General features: G+C 44.8%; 2 protein-coding genes across 5 annotated transcripts in view; both read left to right on the forward strand.

The window, feature by feature from the left end:
* NXNL1 (nucleoredoxin like 1) overlaps positions 1–1,895 on the forward strand; it is a 29,321-nt gene extending 27,426 nt beyond the window's left edge. For all 3 annotated transcript variants that reach the window (XM_081851878.1, XM_081851877.1, XM_081851879.1), the window contains one exon: positions 364–1,895. In XM_081851878.1, the coding sequence (XP_081708004.1) occupies positions 364–661 (298 nt within the window). In that variant the 3' untranslated portion in view covers positions 662–1,895. The remainder of the gene's footprint in view (positions 1–363) is intronic.
* Positions 1,896–5,720: 3,825 nt separating this feature from the next.
* GMIP (GEM interacting protein) overlaps positions 5,721–25,182 on the forward strand; it is a 91,545-nt gene continuing 72,083 nt past the window's right edge. The window contains exons 1-2 of one of the 2 annotated variants that reach the window (XM_081851688.1): positions 5,721–6,773; positions 14,381–14,518. In XM_081851688.1, the coding sequence (XP_081707814.1) occupies positions 6,518–6,773; positions 14,381–14,518 (394 nt within the window). In that variant the 5' untranslated portion in view covers positions 5,721–6,517. The remainder of the gene's footprint in view (positions 6,774–14,380; positions 14,519–25,182) is intronic. The other variant, XM_081851689.1, reaches the window with a different exon arrangement.

Below are 25,182 nucleotides of genomic sequence, written 5' to 3' on the forward strand. Positions count from 1 at the left end.
CACCAGGGCCCACCGCCAGTCCACTTTCCCAAGAGGAGATCACTGCTCCCACTACTGAAGGTGGGAATAATGCATAATGTGATGATGTCACAATACTGAGTAAGTGATCTTATATGTTGCAGGGGAAAAGAACTTGACACAGAGGTTTTTGGTGGCATCCCCATGATATATAATGTGCAGATATGCTCAGAGTTAGTAGCCGGGCAAAGGAAATGAGCGATCATCATGCAAGCAATTCAGTTTTGAAACTAACTAACTAACTAACTAACTAACTAACTAACAAGCAAAACCCATTGTTTTCCAGACTTCAAACTTTTATTCAAAACCTTGGAGCTTCATCTCTCTTTCTGTATTAACTTCCAGGGAACTGGAATTGAGATTTTCTGTGACAACCCCCCCAGTGGTGGTGGTGTTGAAACCAAACGGAGAAGTCATTGCTGCAAACGCAGTGGAGGAGATTAAGCAGGTGGGCCCTGCTTGCTTCAGGAACTGGCAGGAGGCAGCTGACCTGGTGGAGAGGAACTTCCTCCTGGCCCAGGACTTTGACAACGTGGCTCTGAGGAGCATCATGGATCCCATCCGCCGGCTCAAATACAAGCTTGCAAGCAACAAAAGCAGAAGGGGCAGCAAAGATGACAAGGAAGAAGAAGTGTTCTCCTGACAGGACATTTCTTCCCATCGTAGCTTTGTTGTAGGTGAGCTTAACTCTTCCCAACCCATGGCCTGTGTGCAGGATAATGATTGTTACCTACAAGCACAGAAATTGTTACTGAGAACAGATTTCAAGCTTCTGAAAATCTAAGTGCCTTTTACTTTTCTATATAAAAAAATTCTAGCCTTTATGACTGTGAAGATAGTCATGAAAGTGTGTGGACAATATCTTGTGAAAGCATAGAATGTGGGAGACTGGTGGGTGAGTGTTGTTCATGCAGATTTTCAGTGGCTCCTGGGAACTGTGTCTAGCATTTGCCCCTTCTACTTGAATAGCAGAAGACGCCCATGTGGATTTGTTTGCTTGAATTTGCTACCCTCCCTTGACTGCAGCGTGCCAGGATGTGCATACATTCAATGCAACATATTAAATGTCAGTAAAACATCACTTAAAACCATAGTTAAAGCAACATAGGGATTACAGTGCTACTGTGTAGAAGCAGCAGAACTACTCAGTCAAAAATGACTCATTTGCTCCCAAAAGCCTGGGCAAAGAGGTGTATCTTGACTCATCGGCAAAAGAAGTACAATGGTGGTGCCAGATGCACCTCCAAGGGGAGGGAGTCCCTAAATGGGCAGGGAACCGCAGAGAAAGCCTTCCTATGTGCCAGTGCCCTGTGAGTTTTAAGGGGTGCCAGCTCCACCAGAAAAGCCTCCTCTGTTGATCTTACAGGTGCTCCTTCAGTTATCAGGGAAGCCAAATGATGTAGGGTTTTGTACATGAACAGAAGCACCTTGAATTGGATGCAAATAGGCAACCAGTGCAGGATTTGGGGGACAGGTGTTGCAGCTTCTGAACTGTCTTTTATTTATTTCCTAACATTTATATACCACTTAATTATAATAAAACTTTAATGATTCAAAGGCAGCACTACACACAGCGCATTACAGTAGTCCAATAAGGAAGTTATCAATGCATAAATTTAAAAAAATGTATGCAGATGTGCTTTTTTTTTGCTTACTATATACAGTAGTGTCTGCTTTCATATGGCTCTCCCTGTTCCATCACTGGAATATTCTGTTACAACTTGCTTTAGGCTCAGACAATAACTACTGTAAACCCAAATTAACATTCACTTGGTGCAAGGCCTTCTGTGTGGTAGCATTTTCCTTGTGGAACACATTCATACTAGAAACTTCAGGTTCTTCTTATCAATCTGTAAAAAACATACCATGGCTTTCAACAGGCATTGCTTTGTCAGGTTTTATTTTCTACTGTGTCATTGGTCGACTGCTGATTTTGTAGCTTTTGTCTTATTGTGGTGCTGTTTGAAATTACGATTCTCCTAAATGACTTTGAAGCTGAGTGGGTGGTATATAAACTTTAAAAATAAAAAATGATAGATAAGTGCATAAATAAAATACGGCATCACCAAAGAAGGCATAAAAAGGAGAAGGGAACATTTTCAAACATATACTGCTTATGAAAAGAGAAAGATCAGTGGTTTAGTTTTGCTTCTGAGCTTTAATTCCTCAGCAAATAGCAGGTGAAGTGTGGGGAGTATTCCTATTCCAATTGGGATCTGAGCAGAAGCAAAGTGCTAAAGCCCTGCTCACCCCCTGCCAGGGTTGTAATCTGACTTGGCCCCTTTCCATATGCTGGCTGTTAAAACCAAAGCAGCTGTGCAAGGATGAAATATGTGGCAAACATCATGCTTTGTTTGGTCCTCTATAGTACACCAGTCTTGGCCCACCTGGTGCCCTCCAGTTGTAACCGGACCACACTTCCCATCATCCCTGACCATTGGCCTTGCGGGTTTGGGCTGATGGCAGTTGTAGACCAGAAAGTCTTCAGGGGGGTACCACATTGGGAAAAGTATTGCTTGAGATGCATGGCGTCTGCCAACCTATGACTCCGCTCTGGCTTTCCTCTGATAGCTCATGGAAGAAGACATGTGATTTGCCATGGTGCTCTGTGTTGCACCACACACAGACATGCGCAGATCCTCCTTACAAGAATGTGTTTTTATTAATTTATTATGACCATTTCTCTCTTGCTTTCCTGAACCAGGTACAGGGGACACTAAGTTGTTTGCAACTGTTGGTTGGTAGAGAAAGAAGATGACTAAGGAGTGAGGGCATACTAAGAAGTGTATAAACTAAGAATGGTGTACTCACTAAATCTTTTTTAAAGGAAAACTTTAAGAAGGGATGTAAGAAGGCATCATTTTCTATTTCGCCCTGTGTTTGTGACATGCAGTACTGGATCCATTCCACTGCAGTTCATCTTCCACCAAATACTATGGTAATCATCTCACTGTCTGTTGGGACAAAATTATGTAACTGCTTTGCATGCAGATGCTCCTGGGTTCAATCCCTGGCATCTCCAGGCAGGGCTGGGAGTGTCTTGAACCTTGGAGAACTGCTGTCAGTAAATGCATTCGACCCACAGCTGTGAGGCATTTGCGAGCTTTTTTGAGGAGAAAGTCCTGTTGCTCCGCTGTGACCTCCCTGCCAATTTAGATACAGTGACAGAACTGGAGGCCCCTTGACTGTCTTTGGGTCCAGTGTTAGACCATTTCGATCGGATACTCCCTGCTGATGTGGATAGACTCCTCCAAGCTGGTAGGCCCACCACCTGCCTCCTTGATCCGTGCCCGTCTTGGCTGATTAGGGCGTGCCCAGATATTGAGCGGACCCCCCTGGTTGAAATTATCAATTTGTCCCTTGGCACAGGGATATTCCCAGGGGAGCTGAAGGAAGCAATGGTGTGTCCGCTCTTAAATAAAACTTCACTAGATCCTTTAGATCTATCCAATTACCGCCCAGTTTCAAATCTCCCATATCTGGGTAAGGTAATTGAGAAAACAGTTGCTGAACAGCTTGGTAGGTTTCGGGAGGAAACATCGGCTTTAGATCCATTTCAGTCTGGATTCCATCCTGCTTTTGGGACCGAGACGGCTCTGGTCGCCCTAACAGATGATCTCCGCAGACAACTGGATCGAGGCGGGTCGGGACTGCTAGTTCTCTTAGATTTGTCAGCAGCCTTTGACATGGTTGATCATGATCTTTTGGACCACCGCCTCGCAGACGTGGGGATACAGGGCATAGCCCGTAAACGGCTGTGCTCTTTTATCTCTGGTCGGGGACAGAGGGTGGCACTAGGGAGGGAGATGTCATCACGTCACCCCTTGGTGTGTGGAGTGCCGCAGGGCGCAATCCTCTCCCTGATGCTTTTTAACATCTTTATGCGCCCCCTTGCCCAGATTATCCGGAGCTTTGGGCTGGGCTGTCACCAATATGCTGATGACACTCAGCTCTATCTGCTGATGGATGGCCATACCAACTCGATCCCTGACACACTGACCAGATGTTTGGCAGCTGTGGCTGGATGGTTTTGTGGGAGCCGATCGAAACTAAATCCTTTGAAGACAGAGGTTCTCTGGCTGGGTTGGGATGGTATGGGGATAAGGGACCAACTCCCTTCTCTTGTGGGGGCCCAATTAGTGCCATTGCCTCCCGTTAAGAGTTTGGGTGTAATCCTTGATGCCTCCCTTTCCATGGAGGCGCAGGTTACAACAACAGCCAATGTGACATTTTTCCACCTTCACCGTATCAAGCAGTTGGTCCCTTACCTTTCCCGCCCCGACCTGGCCACAGTGATCCATGCGATGGTCACCTCCAGGCTTGACTACTGTAATTCGCTCTACGCGGGGCTGCCCTTGAAGCTGTCCCAGAAACTCCAGCGGGTGCAGAATGCTGCAGCAAGGCTCCGCACAGGGTCTCTGCCATGGGAGCATATTCACCCAGTGCTTTTCCAGCTGCAATGGCTCCTGGTGGAGTACAGGGTCAGATTTAAGGTGCTGGTTTTGACCTTTAAAGCCCTTCACGGCCTAGGACCCTCATACCTACGGGACTGCCTCTCCTGGTATGCCCTACGGACGACCTTAAGGTCCATATTTAGCAACACCCTAGAGGTCCCGGGCCATTAGGAACTTAGATTAGTTTCAACCAGAGCCAGGGCCTTCTCAGCACTGGCTTCAGCCTGGTGGAATGCTCTGTCTCTTGAGACCAGGGCCCTGCGGGATCTGATCTCTTTCCGCAGGGCCTGTAAGACAGAGTTGTTCCACCTGGCCTTTGGCTTAGAATCAGTTTGATTCCCTCCCTCTTCCTTTTTCCTTTCTCCTCCTATGAAGAGATTGCACCCTAATGTTTTAATGTTGTATCTTAATCTTTTAAATTGTATTTTAACCAACTTGTTTTTATTATTGGTTGTTAGCCGCCCTGAGTCCGGTCTTGGCTGGGGAGGGCGGGGTATAAATAAAATTTATTATTATTATTAAGATACACTAAGACCATGCTGGGTTTTAGTAATCACAGCATCCTTTTCAAAGTGCTCACAGACCGACTGTTGAATTATCTGTTTTAGGACCTTTCCCGGTATTGATTACTGACTCAGTAGTTACTTGAGTCTTCTTTTCCCCCCACCTTTTTGATGGGGACAAGATTTGCCCAACTCCAGTCCGCAGGTAACCTCACCTGTTCTCCAAGAATTCTCAAAGATTATAGATACTGAAAAGTAGCATTTGTATTATTAGTGTAGCTTTAAACACTGGCATTCATAATATTTTCTTAGTACCTGAGAATGTTCAAAGTGCTTTACATATATCCACAAAAATTATTACAACCTTGTAAGGCAAGCCAGTACTGTACTATTATCCCCATACTGGAGATACAGGGCCTGAAGCTGAAAGAGAGTAGATTGCTGATTTCAACTAGGGGATTACCTAATTCACAACTTCCATCTTGTCCTAGGCACTTCACTTTTTTCTCTGCCACATTAAATTTCTACTTGCTAGGCTGCATTTAAAGGTACAGGAATAGGGCCTTGAGGGCTGGTGGGTGGAAATAGGCAACCCTCCGTTCGTTGAGAAGGCTCGTGTTCCACCTCTTGGGGCTTTGAATCAGACTCCCTAGAAAACATATACAAGGCCTTCAGGTAGGAAATGGTTAATGAAAGAGAGAAAGGTGGGAGGATTGCTTCATCCTGTGTTGGGCAGAGACACTCCTGCAAATGGAATGTGGAAAATCTGCCCTGTCTGACGCCCTGTAACCCAAATGGCTCATCCATGATTCCTCACAGACATGTGACATTTACCAACACTTCTGAGTCTGGCGTCCTTGGACCTGGTTTAAACGAAAGGAGACGCAGACTTCCGCTGGACGCATAAGACTCTCCTGGGGTACAGCTTTCAGGCAATGACTTTAGTACATCCTCTTGTGTGATGAGGCCAACAGCGAATGAGAATCCTTTCTCCTGACCTCATTCCTCAATCTAGGGCACACCTTAGCTCGAGAATCTGACAGAGCTCTCCAAGAAGAAAGAAAGGAAAACCATTTCGCTCCTGCCATTTTCAAGAGAGGAATGAATATCTGTCTCTGGGAAATGAAGGGCCTTCTCTGGTGCTGGGTGTGTGTTCCACAGAACTGTCAGACTGGACCTTTCATTTGAAGACTATGCCAAGGCATGATTCTATGACTATTCTAAGGCACCTGTGCCTTAACTGTTCCCAATCAATGCCTCTGGAACTCCCCTCCCAGTCATGACATCTTCGCAACAGCCCCACTTGAAGAACTCTGACTCACTGGGAGAACCGCTGAGCCCTTGGAAAAGAGCAGTCGTGTGCCTTCAGAATCTGAGGACAATTCACGGATGAAGACCATGGATGCCTAGGAAATAGTTGGGGGTCTTACAACAAATGCTGAAGCCTGTGGGCTGTTCAAGGGAGGCACATGACAGGGGAATCTCTAGCACCGAAGGCAGTTGTGCTTGTGGTACTTGTCATCTGTGTCCAAGCTCTGAGGGATGAACATGAATAAGGCCAGGGACCACAATGATTCCACCTGCCCTTGCAATGGCAGCCAGTCACCACTGGGCAATGGGCTCTTAGCCAGTGATTCAGGTTTCCTGAGTGCTGTTTGGGCTTCTGTGCAGACATCCACCTCTGGGGAAGGCATGGGATGTGTGACTCTCTGCCCCAACCAGCTGCTTCAGGTCACTACGCATCTCAGAGAAATGGACAAACAGTTCCAGCATTTCCGGGAACTTTTCCAGCAAGATGGCAAGTATTGGAAGCATTTTATTTATTTGTGAGTCATCTCACACTTCCTCCAAGTAACTTGGAAGGGCCAGGGAGTTAGCTAAGCTTGGGAGGGGTGAATCTGCCTCCCTTCTCTGCCGTTTTCTGCATGATTTTTTTACTTCTGGTTCTGTTCCATTTCTGCAATGAATCTTCAGACTTTGTTTTCAAACATTCATCTCAAAATACAATTTTTGAGGAATATATGGTTTTTTTATTTTTAAAACTGTTACGTTTAGTAGAGGCAATGTTAATTATTATTATGGTCATTTTTTCATATAGAATGGTTACCGACAAGCACATACAAAATGCAGTAAAAATAATGAATGTACAAAATAAAAATAGAAAAATGAAATGAAAATACAGAGGGGAGGGGGAAACCAGGAGACAACTGAGAATGCAATGCCACATACAATTATCACATATAAGAAGAAAAAGGTGAATCAAATTAGTTCTCAATAAAGCCTCTCCACATAGTAATCTGTGGAGCAGGGGGTTTAGTGGGCTGTGTGGATCAATTAACATAGGAGAAAAGCTAAGTTGCATAAAAGTGGTCTATTTTTGATGAACCACTTAGGGCTCTCTGCTTGTGTGTCAGGTGTTCTGACAGTGCAATGTCCCATTCACTAGCTACTCTTAGGAAGGAGGTGAGTCCAATTTCCAATGGGAAGCCACTGACATTCTGACTGCGGCAATAAGCATAAACTCAAGAGATTTGTGTGTGATGGATTGGTGAGTTGGCACCAGGCTCCAGGGACAGGTGTGCCAGGGCTGAGTCTGGGGACAGTGCCTGAGAAGTGATGGTGGAAACAGTGTGCAAAATTTGGGTCCAGAAACTGAACTATGCAGCAATCCCACTCAAAATGCATTTTTTTGTATTTACATTGATTAGTCAGTCACCTATTAACCTTCCACTCTAGGGTAATACACATGGTAATACACATAAGGAAATATATCTTCAATGAGTACTTTCATATCTTTTATAAATTTAAACTTTTAGAAAAGTCATTTTAACCAGTAGTGGCTGATGCAGTACAAGGCAATGGGAATGAATGAGGTTGCGCACCCTGAAGATTTTAATATTTGGTCCTCACAATCAAGCTAAACACTATACCCATGGTCAGCATGCTGACTCTAGTTAATACTAATTTGTTTGTTTTTAAAGTCAAGCACAAGAATTATTCACACCCCTGAACATTTATCAGAATGCAGAAAAGATGTGAGACTTCTGAATCATCTGCATTAATGTATAATAATGATTAATTAAAGTGGCTGTCCTGCCCTATTTCTGAAGGGTGGTAACCAGTTGTTAGAACACACTCTCAATATATTCTCTTGACTGAAGTCTAGTTAAAACAGCTAAAAATTTAATTACACTGCAAGCCAATGCAAACTTAAGTGCAGTTAAGTCAATGAAAATCTATAGGCTTAAATGCATTTAACTGAGCATTGGGTTGCGGTCAACTGCTGTATAACTCCCATCTTCTAATGCCTGAATTAAGGGGTGATATGATAGCCATATTCAAATATATAAAAGGATGTCACATAGAGGAGGGAGAAAGGTTTTTTCTGCTGCTCCAGAGAAGCGGACACGGAGCAATGGATCCAAACTACAAGAAAGAAGATTCCACCTAAACATTAGGAAGAACTTCCTGACAGTAAGAGCTGTTCGACAGTGGAATTTGCTGCCAAGGAGTGTGGTGGAGTCTCCTTCTTTGGAGGTCTTTAAGCAGAGGCTTGACAACCATATGTCAGGAGTGCGCTGATGGTGTTTCCTGCTTGGCAGGGGGTTGGACTCGATGGCCCTTGTGGTCTCTTCCAGCTCTATGATTCTATGATTCTGTGATTCTAAAATATATTAAGGCAGTATTGGCAAAGATCACTACAAAAGTGTTTCCAGATTGATTGTTGAGCTTATGGTGGGACTCTAATGAGGGCAACCACTTACTGAAGGTATATTTAGCCAACTCCCAGAGGACAAGGTCCCTTCAGTCCCCCAATAAAATATTTGAGGGAGCTAGTCCTCCCCCCAAAGGGCATTGCCATTCAAATGGTGTTTGTGCGCCACATGTGATCAATTATGTGGGGCAGGGCTTACTGCCCCGCCCTCCCATATTTTATTCAGGTAGGAACCCCAGCCAGAACTGTTCCAGGCATGTTGAATTATTCCCAAATCAGTACATCATCATCAAACATCAAAATGTTTATTCGGCTTTACGCCCATCATGAAACACAACACAACAAAACAAATCAAATAAAACAGCGGACTCGTACAAGCCACAAGTAGTATAACACAGTTCACAACTCACAAGGACAAATATTAGCCATTCATAAGAAAAGTTTAAGATTAAGATTAAAGTGAAAAAAAATAAATTGCACTACACTAAAATCAATATCTGATGTCGTTATAGAAAATTCTTATAACTATCAATAATCAGCTAACATTCCATTCCGTCTCTTGTACGAGAGGACGGCTGTTAGGAATTTAGCAACCTGTAGGGTAATATAAGGATCCACATCTTGAAGAACCAGGCAAGCTGTAGGTCTACTGGTTTGTCAGCCATAGGCTGGATTATGGAATTTAGTATACTAGCACGGGCTGAACTGTACAAAGGGCAGATAAACATAACATGATGTAGAGATTCAGATGTTTTCATTTCACAAGCACACATTGAAGGGACTTGGCCCTTAGTGAATCTATGTCTCAGCACGTTTCTTGGAAAGACATTAAACCTAGCTCTAATGAAGGCATATCGGTGAGACGCGGCCATAAGCGATGTTAAGTAGGACGGAGTGCGGTAGATAGGGGTTATGCCGAAATTTAACAGCGAGCAGGCTCCACCACCAGCTACGAAATTTTGGTATAGCTCCGCATCATCCAGCCTTTGATTTATACACCTTTTTGCCACGTTTAGATCCAGTTTGAGCAATTCAGTGGGCGAGATCTCATAGGACAGCAATTTGGCATGGATTTTTCCTGACCACAAATTTGTGAAGTCATCACGCCACATGCATTGAATGAGATAGTGGTTCGGGAGTTTATGCCATAGGGATATCCAATAAATCAAAACTCTCCTCCATATAACTAACTCCACCTTTAGGGCGGCCACCATTTGTTGACGGGCTACCAGGCAGACATATAAACTCAAATCAGTACAAGAGACAAGTGGTTCTTGTGGCACAAGTTTGCTGCTCCCCCCCCCCCAACAACTCCTCTTCACAGAGTCATAATCTTTGTGCTGGGAGAAATCCAAAACATCATGTTCCCTGAGCGCTAGACTTTAACAGTGCAGTCCTATGCAGGTCTACTCAGAAGTAAGTCCTGTAATGGAGCTTTCTCCCAGGTAAGAAGCAATTAAGTACAGTAAGTGATTGCAACCTCAGATCATTAACACTCAGGAAATGGTCATAAGACAGAAAAGCCTTGTCTAAATATGCAGGGGTGAAACTAGGCTTTATTTCACTCGGATCATAGGCCCAGTTTGGTACACACACCCGTGCACATTTGCGTGCACACACACACACACACACACACACACACACAGCGTGGAACCTCAATGGCGCCCCTCTGAAAGCTTCCGGCTATTCCTCACTCCTGTAACTACAGCACTGCCTGTTATAATAGGTTGCTGCCTCTATGCCTCATCAGAAGCTCCACAGTCAACCAGGAACTGCTTTAGTCACAATGCAATCTTTGCAACAAACATCATTATACTAAGCTGCAGCTGAACACCAGCAGCAACCCGCACAAGGGCCAGGCTAAACAGGACACCATTCATGCAACCAGCAATTGTGTGAATGACTTTTTCAAAGTGCATTGCAAGCATGATTCCCACCTCCCACCCCAATCCAAATCAGCACCCTGGTGTGAGCTTCAGCCCTTTGCTCCTGCTGCAGTTCTGATCCAGAGTGCATGAGAGTGAACAGGAGCTCACCTGCTGCTGCCCCAATGCAAATGGCAGGCCTGGGTGAGTCAGTAGGTGCTTGATATAGTACATTGATACCCTAAATAGACATGGAGGGCCCTAGCTATTTCTGTGACATGATGAACTAATAATCCAACAATTTATGTATTTCTGCTTTGAAAGAGAAGTGCATTCTCGAATGCCTCCTTTGGTGAGGACCAAGGCGGCTGGTGCTTGCCCCATTGTGCAGCCTGTGAGAAAAGTCACCAGATGGCGCTCAGCAACAGCGAACCCTGTTTTCAGACTAACCAAATTTGCATCCTCTTCAACCAGCATCCTGTTAAGTTGGGCTGAACATCCAGAGCCAAGTTGAGCACAGCTTTAAAGTGTGGAGGCTGGATTACATCCACACTTATTATATTTATCTGCAAAGGAAGATCATAGTTCAATAGTAGAACCTCTGCTTAATGTGTCCAGAAGTCCAAACAGCCAGGTTTTTTGTTGTTGCTGGCATTTCTAGTTTAAAGACTAGATAGCAGGCTCAGATTCTGTCCTCCTGACCACAAACTTAAGCAATATCTGACCTTTGACCTCACTCATTTCTACTTTGTACACATAGTAGCTGCAAACCTTGTGTAATGCACATGGGGCTGCATTCTGACTTTGCATAAGACTGTGGCACCACTGACCAAGATCCCCATTTATTGCTAGGAAGATGTGGGGCCAGGAGGAAATGGCTGTGGAGATCCCATGATTTGCATGCCTATCTGTGGGCAGCCCCTATTTTGCATTGAGCTGCCTTTGGTTTGCCATTTCACAGTGTCCTGGTTTGATTATCTCTATGGCTATAATCCAATCCACATCTAGCTGAAAGTAAGACCCATTGACCACAATGCGGCATATTTCCGATGATTAGGCTGTGAGATTAGTTTCTCCTCCCCAACTATTCTCTCTTGGAAATATCCCAAGGCTGTTTTGTCTCCCATAATCTCTGGGTTTGGAAATGATTGAGGACCCCTTCGTCCTGGTTCCTTCCCCAACAATTGTCCCGCTGCATTCATGTTATCTTGGCCAGCAGACATCTGGAAACCACAAATCCACAAAGAGAGTGAGTTGTAGCCAACACTGTTCCTCCATTCATGCAGCAGACTCCCACTCATCTCACCTCCAGGCCCCGCCCATGCACCCTCAAAATCTTAGTTTAGGCTAATTCATTTTTAGGCAAAATTGCCACTTCCAATATAGGTTGCCATGCATCCAGATTTTCCTGGACATAGCAGCAATTTGCACCTGGATGCTGTTCCCAACAACCGAATCCTGGGTATGTCTGGGAAATTCCTGACATATGGCAACCCTAAGAGATCCTCCAGGGCATAGCTGTCAACTTACAGATTTGAAAATAAGAGACCAGCAGCCTTGAAAATAAGGGACCAGCAGCCAAAATAAGGGACCTGCAGCCTCACCTGTTTCAGGCACTCCAGTCTTCCTGTCCTCCTGCAGTCTGGTCAAACTCATGCTGGTAGCTTTGAGAACACTGTCCAACCAACTTCGTAACCAGACGTTCAACTGAATAGAATCAGAAACACATGCACCACAAGGCCTATGCAGCCTCAACTTAAGATGGCTCCCCGGCCTGGCTTTGCACTGCAAAGTTTGCAGCAGCACGTGCAAGAAAATGGCGTCCAGCATTCAAAAACCCCCTCAGCTTGCATTAACTAGTCACACACAAGGCATGCAAGCTCCACCCCCCAGTCATTCTTAGACTTCTTCTTGGGTGAGCAACACAGCCAAGCAACACAGTTGGAGCCTCCCTCCTCCCTGGCCAGCAGGGAGGGAGGGAGAGGAGCTGCTTCCTTTGAAATTTAAGGGACATCATTTAAGGGACATCCATCAATAAGGGAAAGCAGCAGGACATGGCGCTGGAATAAGGGACTGTCCCTTCAAATAAGGGACACTTGACAGCTATGCTCCAGGGTAGATTTTGAGGAAGCACGGGCAGAACAGAAAGTCCTGTTGCCTGAGTGGAATACTGCTTCTGCAGTGTGGGAGGCAATCCATTGTAAAGTTCCAAGTGCAGAGAATATTGTGCAGAGGAGACAATCTCCCTTTGCTGATGGTGGTCCACACACACACACACAAATATGGCGTGAAAAGTTAAAGCAGCTTAATGCCCCTCTGTGAGATTCAATGTGCTGGTGCATATCTTTAAAGTCTTAACAAAACAAATTCCTTCCAGTAGCACCTTAAAGACCAACTAAGTCAGTTCTTGGTATGAGCTTTCATGTGCATGCACACTTCTTCAGATTCTGAAGAAGTGTGCATGCACACGAAAAAGTGTGCATGCACACGAAAGCTCATACCAAGAACTGACTTAGTTGGTCTTTAAGGTGCTACTGGAAGGAATTTGTTTTGTTTTGACTATGGCAGACCAACACGGCTACCTATCTGTAACTGGAACTTTAAAGTCTTAAGTTATGGTACTTGGGACCATGGACATAGCCAGGATTTATTGGGGGGGGGGGTTCTTTGTTGGGGGAGGGCAAAACCGAGTAATCTGTGATGCGATTGGTCAGTTAGTTAAGTATTTATTTATTTATTTATTTATTTATTTATTTATTTATTTACTTGATTTAGGAGGGGCACCTCCCCTCCCCAGCTACACCCATGTTTGGGACTAAGACACCTGGAGGAATGCCTCTTCCTCTATCAGAAGTCAGGGGCATAGTGCCGGGAGGGGGGGGGACGCTGCCAGGCTGATGGCCCTGGGTGCATTTTTTGAGGGGGAACTGTGCGTTTGGCTCTCTCATCTTGCCTTACCAGTCCTGTGCCACTTTGCAAGGCTGGGATCTGATCTGAATGATTCGTTGTGTGAGTCATTCAGATCAGAACCCAGCCTCACAAAGCAGCTCAGGGCTGGCAGGGTGGCATGAGAAGGATGCAACAGACATGCGTTCTTCAATCCCAGTCTCACCCTTGCATGGCTGTTGCACCTAAAAAGAAAAAGCACTGCACAACAACACTGCACATAACAACGGTTATGCATTGATTTAATATTGAACAAGGACGGGATAGCTCAGGAGGCAGAGCCTGAGACTCTCAATGTCAAGCAGTGAGGCCTCGTCCGCACAGGATGCCTGTGCCCACCTGCCACCAGGTCCGGTTCAAGGTGTTGAATGCAAAGCCCTTAACAACTTGGGACCTGCTTGCCTATGAGTTTGCCTTCCCCCAAATGTGCCCCCTCAACTGCTTCCATCAGCGGAATTGACACCACTACAGGTACCTACGAATCCTCTTTGCCTTGATAAGAACTCGCTCATTTAGTGTGGCAGCTCCTCCATTGTGGAACTCCCTGCCTGTTGCTATTAAACAGACACCTGCACTTCATTCTCTTGGGTGCCTGCTGGAGGAATTCATTTTGGCAAGCCTACCCTGATGCTTAGAAATGCTGATGTGAATTTTAATATATTTTAGCATTTTAACTTTAGTACATTTTAAAGTATTATGTTTTTAAATTTATCTTTGAAGGTTTTTTCTTTTTTCTTTACAATTAAGCGGTATATAAATTTTATGTAATAAAATAAATGAATTAAATGTTTATTATTTATTAAGTTATGTTATGACAACCCAATAAAATCAGAGATAGAAATAATAATACACGTTTATCTGCTGTTATTTTGTTTGCAGGCGATGCCCTCTCAGACCCAATTGAGGTTAGACTGGCTGACCTGCTCCAGGCCACCTCATCCTTTCTCAGCAAGTACCCAGCCTTGAACGGTTCTGCCATTCAGCCAGCCATTGCCTCTCTCATCACCTGTGTGAATGGTGAGTATCTAACCCCAGGTACTTTCAAGCCACCCTGAACAATGTTTCCTCTTTTTTTTAAAAAAATAAAATAATTATATTTATTCAAATTTTAAAGGTTACAAAGAGAAACAAAAAAGAAAACAAAACAATACATAAAAACAAGTCACATCAAAGAAAAAAGAAAAAAGAAAAACAGATAGAACAAATCAAACCTTGTATAACTTTCTTTCTTTAGCTTATTTCCTTGACCTCCTCACACCTCCCCTCTATGTATTCTAGTTCAATTAAATATTTCAGCAAATCCTTCATCCTTGTTTTTATCCTAATAATTTATCTTAATATACTGTAATTTTACATTCTCTTCTTTCACCAATTAACCATCCATTTTTACTTTATTTAATCTTATTTCTCATTAAAACTAATATATTTGAACTTGATCTCTTAAGTCTCTTAAGACCCTTAAGACTCTTTTATGACCCCCAGGGTCATAAAAATTTCATTCCACGATTTTTCCATCTCTCATTAATTTTTTTTAATTTTTTTTTAAATCTCCACATATACACTTTAAATTCCCAATTTTCTTCCACCGTCTCCCCTCCCCGGTCTCGGCCCCTGCCGCCAGTTCCATCAACCTCCAACAGTCCATCAACCCGGAGATCTTATATCCGAGAGTCTTAACTCTTCTTGACGTCCCTTCTGCCGATCTTCTTGATAATCTTTAATGCTAAAAAGCAGATCTCGGGGGAGCTCCAACCCAACGATGCTTAGATTCCTTCTTAACAAGTCCGCCAGATTTCCATAGTTGAGGCTAGGGCCCACAAAGTATTCCAAATCTTGTTTCACAATTCTTCCAAGTCCAAAGGCCCCAAAAGCTCCAAGCTCCTCCTGGCCCAAATCCATATCCCAAAAGACGATTGATCCCTGCATAAGGGGATCTCTCCCACTTTCCTTTTCCAAACCAGGCCAGGCTCCCATCTTTACAATTTGGCTTTTCCTAGTTACAGTCATATAGGGCTTCAACTTATAATCCTCCATTTGCCTCTGTAAGGTCAAGGCTCCCCCTTGTATTGCATTATATTCAGCAAGAGCGACTTTCTCCTTCTCCAATTCATCAATTTGTTCAATTAAAATAGATTCCTGTGCCGGATTTTTGTCAACTTCTGTACTGCTGCCCACTTGCCGCCGCGGCAAGACCCGATTTTCGTGCAGCGGGTGCCTCTCTGTCAGAGGAGCTCCGCCATTGCCAATGGCGCTAACCCGGAAGTCCTCAAAGCTTTTGATTGCTTATAGTGGAAATACCTATTTCAGCAAGGCATTTGACAAGGTGCCCCATGATATTCTTGTAAAGAAGCTGGTAAAATGCGGTCTTGACTATGCTACCACTCAGTGGATTTGTAACTGGCTGACTGACCGAACCCAAAGGGTGCTCATCAATGGTTCCTCTTCATCCTGGAGAAGAGTGACTAGTGGGGTGCCACAGGGTTCTGTCTTGGGCCCGGTCTTATTCAACATCTTTATCAACGACTTGGATGATGGACTCAAGGGCATCCTGATCAAATTTGCAGATTACACCAAACTGGGAGGGGTGGCTAACACCCCGGAGGACAGGATCACACTTCAAAACGACCTTGACAGATTAGAGAACTGGGCCCAAACAAACAAGATGAATTTTAACAGGGAGAAATGTAAAGTATTGCACTTGGGCAAAAAAAATGAGAGTCACAAATACAAGATGGGTGACACCTGGCTTGAGAGCAGTACATGTGAAAAGGATCTAGGAGTCTTGGTTGACCACAAACTTGACATGAGCCAACAGTGTGACGCGGCAGCTAAAAAAGCCAATGCAATTCTGGGCTGCATCAATAGGAGTACAGTGGTGCCCCGCAAGACGAACGCCTCGCAAGACGGAAAACCCGCTAGACGAAAGGGTTTTCCGTTTTGGAGGTGCTTCGCAAAACGAATTTCCCTATGGGCTTGCTTCGCAAGACGAAAATGTCTTGCGAGTTCCTGCGGGTTTTTTTCCCTTCCCCCCTTTTTCTAAGCCGCTAAGCCGCTTATCAGCTGATCCGCTAAGCCGATAAGCCGCTAAAAGCCGCTAAAAGCCGCTAAGCCGCTAATAGCGCTAATCCGCTAAGCCATCAATGGGCTTGCTTCGCAAGACGAAAAAACTGCTAGACGAAGAGAATCGCGGAATGGATTATTTTGGTCTTGCGAGGCACCACTGTATAGCATCTAGATCAAGGGAAGTAATAGTGGCACTGTATTCTGCTCTGGTCAGACCTCACCTGGAGGACTGTGTCCATTTCTGGGCACCACAGTTCAAGAAGGACACTGACAAACTGGAACGTGTCCAGAGGAGGGCAACCAAAATGGTCAAAGGCCTGGAAACGATGCCTTATGAGGAATGGCTAAGGGAGCTGGGCATGTTTAGCCTGGAGAAGAGGAGGTTAAGGGGTGATATGATAGCCATGTTCAAATATATAAAAGGATGTCACATAGAGGAGGGAGAAAGGTTGTTTTCTGCTGCTCTAGAGAAGCGGACACGGAGCAATGGATCCAAACTACAAGAAAGAAGATTCCACCTAAACATTAGAAAGAACTTCCTGACAGTAAGAGCTGTTCGACAGTGGAATTTGCTGCCAAGGAGTGTGGTGGAGTCTCCTTCTTTGGAAGTCTTTAAGCAGAGGCTTGACAACCATATGTCAGGAGTGCTCTGATGGTGTTTCCTGCTTGGCAGGGGGTTGGACTCGATGGCCCTTGTGGTCTCTTCCAACTCTATGATTCTGTGATTCTATGATTCTGTGATTCTACCTATTAACAGTACTAACATGAAATTTGGTTCCAACTTTTTACAAACTCCCAAAAGAAATATATTCCTGAGCCTCATCAAAATGCAGGACTAACAGTATGGACTCTTAATACCATAGTAATCCAAAGAGGCACAAAACAAGGATATTCACTGTCTCCCTTCCTATTCATCCTGGCTCTGGAACCTCTAGCAATCCGAATTTGAGCAGCCACAGACATCAAGGGAGTGGAAATAAAAGGCAGAACCTATAAATTAGGGCTTTTTGCATACGACCTAATGGTCACAACACCAGACACCATAAACACAGCAACCTCCCTAATCAGAGAACTCAACACATTTGCAATGGTGTTGGGCATATGGTAAATTCTGCAAAATCTGAAGCTATGTGCTTCAACACGCCCCCTCATACCCAAAAAGAATTTACCAACATCACCAAGATAAAACTTTGCCACACGAAGTTCAGATACCTAAGGGTACAAATAGCCAGAAACCTCAACAAATCATACCTCCACAACTACAACCCCTTGTGGTGACAAATCAACAAAGGTCTGAAGAGATGGAACACCAACTTCACTCTCTCAGACAAAATAACCATGATCAAAATGACCACCCAAAACTAACCTACCTATTCAAAACCCTCCCAATCTGGATTCCCCCAGCCCAACTTCACAAGTGGCAGAAGAAAACTACACTCACTTATCTTCCCACACAAAAAAACAAGAATAAGTCCCAAATACCTGCACCTCCCCTCCTCTGAGGGAGGATGGGGAATCCCCAACATAGAAGCATATTCCATCGCCAGCCAAGTACGCCATTATCCTGTATATACTAGAAGATGAGATAAAACAAAGGTTACACCTGGAGAGGGAAACAATTGAAAATACCCGCACCACAGCATACCCATTCCTCCCAAATAAACTAAGGAAAATTCTCACAACACTAAACAGGTTCACATAGACCATGCTTAAAGCATGGAAAGAAGAAGTAGGTAAACTGTCCCCAACCCCATCCCCACTAATTCCCCTGGCACACAACCCACTATTCCATTATTGCAACATAAAACCTCCAGATAAAAATCTGGCAAACCAAAGGCTTGCCATATCAACACAAGAAATACAAAACAAACTAGGGGACACCCAAGTGCCCTGGCTACCATTATATTACCAATTACATGCCCTTTTAAATAATCCAGTAGTAAAATCAGCAGCAACTAGGCCCTTGACAACCTTTGAAAACCTCCCCCTAACAACAAAGGGGCACAGCAAAGGGATAGTACAGTGGTGCCTCGCAAGACGAAAAGAATCCGTTCCGCGATTCTCTTCGTCTAGCGGTTTTTTCGTCTTGCGAAGCAAGCCCATTGACAGCTTAGCGGATTAGCGCTATTAGTGGTCTAGCGGCTTTTAGCGATCAGCTGTTAAGCGGCTTATCAGCGGAACAGCTGATAAGCGGCTTAGCGGCTTAGGAAAGGGGGTAAAAAAGCGGAAAAAAAACACGGGAACTCGCAAGATTTTTTCGTCTTGCGAAGCAACCCCATAGAGAAATTCGTTTAGCGAAGCGCCTCCAAAACGGAAAACCCTTTCGTCTAGCAGGTTTTCCGTCTTGCGAGGCATTCGTCTTGCGGGGCACCACTGTATCCACAATATACAAAATACTACTCCAAAATCCCACAAACCCCCTAGATGTAATCAAAAAACAATGGGAGGATGACATAGGCTATGAGATTAACCCCACCCAATGGACCAGAATGTGGTCTAAACCTCCCTTTAAATCCATATCAGTGAAAAGAAAAGAACTCACTCTGAAAAACACTTACAAGTGTTACCTAACACCATGGAAACTAAAGCTAATATGCCAAGGAACCTCACCAAAATGCTAGAGGATGCAGCTACACAAGCACATACCTACACATGTGTTGGGAATGCCCTAAAATCCAACTCTTCTGGACATCAATCATACAAGAAATATGCAAAATAACTAAGCAAGTATTAGAAGTCATTGCACATACTTTTGTAAACCAAGAAATCTTTAATAATATATATATATATATATTAAAAAACAGAACTGTAGCTGCTGATGAGAGATTAAGATCAAGAATGAATGTAATTGGATTAATTAAGACTTGGAAGCAGGATGAAATAAAATCATCTCACCTTGAAATCTAGCATGCGGGAAGTCATACAAAATGTATAATTGGCTTTATAATTGATATATATTTGAATCTGAATTGTAATTTGACATTGATAAAATGTGGTTTATATTGGATTTTAATAATTGGAAATTAATAAAAATTATTTATATATAAAAGGGTGGCCTTTCCGTCTTGTCACCATGACAGAGAATGGCTGACAAAACATGTGACCAATCTCCATTTAATTAAACTTATTGCTGATGTTGAATAACACAGATACAATATGTGAATATATGTACACAGCTGGGAGGCAAGTTACTCATAGGCATTTCTGCAAACTTTCAGATGAGTAGTCAAAACAGGGCTGGGGTCAAGATGCATCATAATTTTTCTCAGGATGTGAACTAAAGTAGTGTAAGAGAAGTGGACCAATAGGGTCACAAAACCAAAAAGATGGGAGAACAAATGCAGCTGATTGCAGGGGTGCAATCAGGAGACTCCTTCAAAAGGTCTCTGGGGGTCATCCCATGATGTATAAGGTTTTAAAATCCAACCAGGTCAAAATCAGCCAATGTGAAATCCTGGAGAACAAGTTAATTTTTTTGTGATGTAACTCCCGTTTCAGTTTCATTTATGTTCATTCACAAGCTTGTTCTCTCCTGTATCTGCATCAATCTGTGATTTTTTAAAAATCTGCATGAAAATGCAAATTTAGAATCATGCATATATATATATAATATTGAACATATTTTCTCACAAAATGCACATTACTACAATTTTTATATGCATCTTGGTAAGTTTTTTAAGCTGAACTACATTGCAAATGTCAAATGTCCTGATCTGTACATTGGTCTAGGAGGTGTGCGTCAAGTCAGTTCATATTGGAATTCATAAAATAATTAATTCTGCAAGTACCACCAACCTGGCATTAGAGTTGGTAAAGGTAAAGGTACCCCTGCCCGTACGGGCCAGTCTTGACAGACTCTAGGGTTGTGCACTCATCTCACTCTAGAGGCCGGGAGCCAGCGCTGTCCGCAGACACTTCCGGGTCACGTGGCCAGCGTGACGAAGCTGCTCCAGCGAACCAGCACCAGCGCAGCACACAGAAACGCCGTTTACCTTCCCGCTATAAAGTGGTACCTATTTATCTACTTGCACTTAAGTGTGCTTTCGAACTGCTAGGTGGGCAGGAGCTGGGACCGAACGACGGGAGCTCACCCCGACGCGGGGATTCGAACCACCGACCATGCGATCGGCAAGTCCTAGGCGCTGAGGTTTTACCCACAGCGCCACCCGCGTCCCTTGGTAAAACCTGGTGCCAATTTCCTTCACCTTAATTTTAGTCAAGATGCCAGTGTTGCGTTCTTTTGTGTCACTGCATTCTTAGCCCTTCCAACCACCAGAAGGCTTGCTGCCTTGTCTAAGTGCAAATGAATGGAAGGGCTTCACGCTTTCACCATGTTACACAAGGTGCCAGATTCTTTGTACTGTAGATGTGATGGTGGCAGCTAGGGATCACCTGGATTAAATTCGTTTGCAAGCAAGTGTTGGGTTGATACTTACATCAGGGTTACTTGGGTTTCCCTAAACCTCTTTCCTTTTAAGCAAAAATCACATGTAGGGATGGAGAGGGAATGTCTTTTAAACTGATTTCAACAAGGAATTTGGTGATTTCAACCTTTGCTTGCATCAGACTGCCTCTTGTATCAAGAACCTGTTTATATGTGAGCCACTCATGCATTGTTGGGTGTTTAGTTTTTTTGTTTGTTTGTTTGTTTTAAAGCATAATTATGTACATAATTATGTACAGTATATAAATAATGATAATAATGATTATTATTATTATTATTATTATTATTATTATTATTATTATTTATACCCCGCCCTCCCCGGCTAGGACCAGGCTCAGGGCGGCTAACATCAAAGTGTATAATACATTAAAAACATTGTCAACCAATCGATTAAAATACAGCTTAAAATCAAATTAAGATCAGAATAAAATCAGATAGCAACCCACGAATTATAACTATAGGGGTTTGGAACATTAAGTGCTCACCAGGCCCAATTATTTGTGCTGATCTTATATGAGTCGGTGGGAGGAGTTAGGGAGGCAACTTACTGTACATGCAGGGTCTTCTAAAAAGAGGGAGAGGTCAGACTGGCCCCCGACCAAAGACCTGGCAGAAGAGCTCCGTTTTGCAGGCCCTGTGGAAAGATGTCAGATACCGCAGGGCCCTGGTCTCTTGCGACAAGGCATTCCACCAGGCTGAAAAGGCCCTGGCTCTGGTCAAGGCCAGTCTGACCTCTTTGAGGCCTGGGACCTCCAAGGTGTTATTATTTGTGGACCGTAAGGTCCTCCGCAGGGCATGCCAGGAGAGGTAGTCCCCTAGGTTCGAGTGCTTTAAAGATTTAAACCAGCACCTTAAACCTGATCCTGTACTCCACCGGGAGCCAGTGCAGCTGGTGTAGCACTGGATGAATGTGATCCTGTGGTGAGGACCTTCTAAGGAGCCTTGCCGCAGCATTCTGCACCCGTTGGAATTTCTCCGTCAGCTTCAAGGGCAGCCCCGCATAGAGTGGATTACAATAATTGAGCCTGGAGGTGACCATCGCATGGATCACAGTGGCAAGATCAGGGCAGGAGAGGTAAGGGACCAGCTGCTTAGCACGGTGGAGGTGGAAAAATTCTGCCTTTGCTGTGGCTGCAACCTGTGCCTACATAGAAAGGGAGGCGTCGAAAGTTACACCCAAACTCTTGACGGAAGGCGCTGGCACTTATTGAGCCCCTATAAGAGATGGGAGTTGGCCCCCAACCCCATGTCACCCCAACCCAGCCAGAGGACCTCTGTCTTCGAAGGATTTAACTTCAACCGGCTCCCACACAGCCATCCAGCCACAGCTTCCAAACATCTGGTCAATGTGTCTGGGGCTGAGTCAGGATCAACAGATAAAGTTGGGTGTCATCAGAGTACTGATGACAGCCCAGCCCAAAGCTCCGAACAAGCTAGGCAAGAGGGCGCATAAAGATGTTAAAGAGCATCGGGGAGCATCTGCGATGACAACTCCTCCCCTAGCGCCACCCTCTGTCCCTGACCTGACAGGGAAGAGTGCAGCCATAGTAGGACTGTGCCCTGAATCCCCACGTCGGCAAGGCAGTGGTCGAATAATTCGTGATCGACCATGTTGAAGGATGCTGACAGATCTAAAAGAATCAGCAGCCCCGCCCCATCCTGCCCCATCCCAGTCCAGCTGCCTACGGAGATAATCTGTTAGAGCGACTAGGGCCATCTTGGTTTCATGACCAGGGCGAAAGCCAGACTGAAATGGATCCAAAGCCAATGTTTCATCCAGAAACATACCAAGCTGTTCAGCAGCAGCTTTTTCAATTATCTTACCCAGGTACGAAAGATTCGAAACCAGGCGGTAATTGGATAGATCTAAAGGATCTAATGGTGTTTTCTTTAAGAGCAGACGCACAACTGCCCCTGGGAATGTCCCCGTACTGAGGGACAGATTGATGATGTCACCCAGAGGGACCCACACCTCGTCTGGGCACGCTCTAATCAGCCATACGGGCACAGGTCAAGGGGGCAAGTGATGGGCCTTCCAGCTCAGAGTAATTTGTCCACATCGGCTGGGAGTATCTGATCGAAGTGGTCCAGAACTGGACCTGAAGACAGTGGAGGGGCCTTCAGTTCTGTTACTGTATCCAAATGCCTCACAGCTGAGTCAAATTCGTATTTAAGTTTGCTGTCCCTCCAGGGACATTAAGGATCTAATTATACTAAAAAGTTGTGCCGGGCGAGAGCTAGCGGATGCAATGGAAGCTGAGAAGTAGGACTTCTTAGCAGCTTTCACTGCCATCTCATAGGCTCAAGTGTCCTATAAGATGTTCTTGAGGCTCCGTCGTGAGCACGTCGCCATACTTGCTCTAGCCATCTCAGGTTTCACTTCATTTTCTGGAGCTCCTCGGTAAACCAAGGGGCCCCAGTTTCGGCAGGGTCGTAGAGGGTGCCTGGGTGTGATCTCATTAATGGCCGCCAAGAGCCAGGTATTCCAGCCCTCAATGAGCTCATCTAATGAGCCACTGGGGGGCAGGGTCTCGCAAGGCCTGACGGAATCCATCAGGATCCAACAGCCCCCATGGGCGGGGCCAAATAGGCTCGCCACCCAAGTGGGGTGGGGGTGGGGAGTCAATTCTGGCTTTCAGAGTGTAGTGATCAGACCATGGCTTTCAGAGTGTAGTGATCAAACCACAGGGGAGGACATGCTCACAACTATACCTACGCCAAAGATCAAATCCTGCTTGATGTGTGGGGCCTGAAACAAACTGGGAGAGCCCTAGTGATGCTATGGAAGACACCAGGTCCAGAGCCTGTGAGGAGGGGGCAGCATCTGCGTGGATGTTGAAGTCTCCCCAAACTAATAGGTTAGGGAACTCCAGGGCCCAGCATGCCGCTACCTCCTGTAGGTCTGACAGGGTGGCTGCCAGTGCACTAGGTGGTTGGTACAGCAGCCAGACAGCCAGGCTCTCCTCAGTGCCCCACACCAGGCCAACATATTCAATGCCGGAGATCGATGGCACTGGCAGAGCCCTGAAAGGGCAATCCCAGATTAACAGCACCATCCCTCCCTCCAGTCTGCAATTGGTGGAGGATGGAGAAACCTAGGCGTGCCATCTCGCACAAGGCGACTGTTTCGCCTTCGCACATCCAGGTCTCCGTCACACAAGCCAGATCAGCCCCCTGCGAGATTAAGAAGTCTTGCAGGGTGGCAGTTTTATTGCCTATAGACCTGGCATTGCACAGCACCAGTGATGGAGGTGGGAAATCCCTGCTCAGCCTACCTTCGTCCCTTGAGATGGGGTGCAGATTGGAAGAGGTTCAAGCATATCTGTATCTTAAACCCCTTCACTTATAATATTTGCCCCCACCGCCATACCTCCCTCGTCCCTCAACAGTGGTGATCCCAAGCCCTATGCTGGCCTCCCTTGTTAATATCAGTGTTCTCCTTTCCCAACCCACTAATACCCTTACAATTTTGGCAACTCATATAATATGCATAAAAGAGTTGTATTTCTGTACTACATTTCTGCAGTTATGAGTATGTTAATATGTACACATTTTTATAGTTATACATATGCATTGTTGTATGTATAGGTATATGGTCAGTTTAAGAAACCTGGAGTGCATATGCATCTACTATTATGCATAGGATAATGTGTGTAATTATGCATACAAGGTAGGAGATTTAGCCTTATTTTTAGTGGAACTGGAGGAGGAGAACTTGCTCCTTGTTGAAATTAAGAAGTGAGGCAGAAACTGGGAGTGGGTGGGAAACCCATGTAAAGGAGCTCAACATCAAGATTTTAAGAAAATCCCTCTCTGGATCACCTGCTCCCTTGTTCACTTGGGAGGATTGCCGCCAAAGAAGTCAGTGGAGGCCAGCCCACACTGTCCTCTGGTGTGTGTTTTTGTTTTACAGTGGTACCTTGGGTTATAGATGCTTCAGGTTACAGACGCTTCAGGTTACAGACTCCGCTAACCCAGACATAGTAGCTCAGGTTAAGAACTTTGCTTCAGGATGAGAACAGAAATCGCGCAGCGGCAGGCCCCATTAGCTAAAGTGGTGCTTCAGGTTAAGAACAGTTTCAGGTTAAGAATGGACCTCCAGAACGAATTAAGTTCTTAACCCGAGGTACCACTGTATTTTTGAAGAGGAAGTTGTCAAAGTGTCTGTGGTGAA

The sequence above is a fragment of the Podarcis erhardii genome (assembly GCF_964252035.2).
Source record: "Podarcis erhardii genome assembly, chromosome: 2".
In the NCBI taxonomy this organism is placed as follows: domain Eukaryota; kingdom Metazoa; phylum Chordata; class Lepidosauria; order Squamata; family Lacertidae; genus Podarcis; species Podarcis erhardii.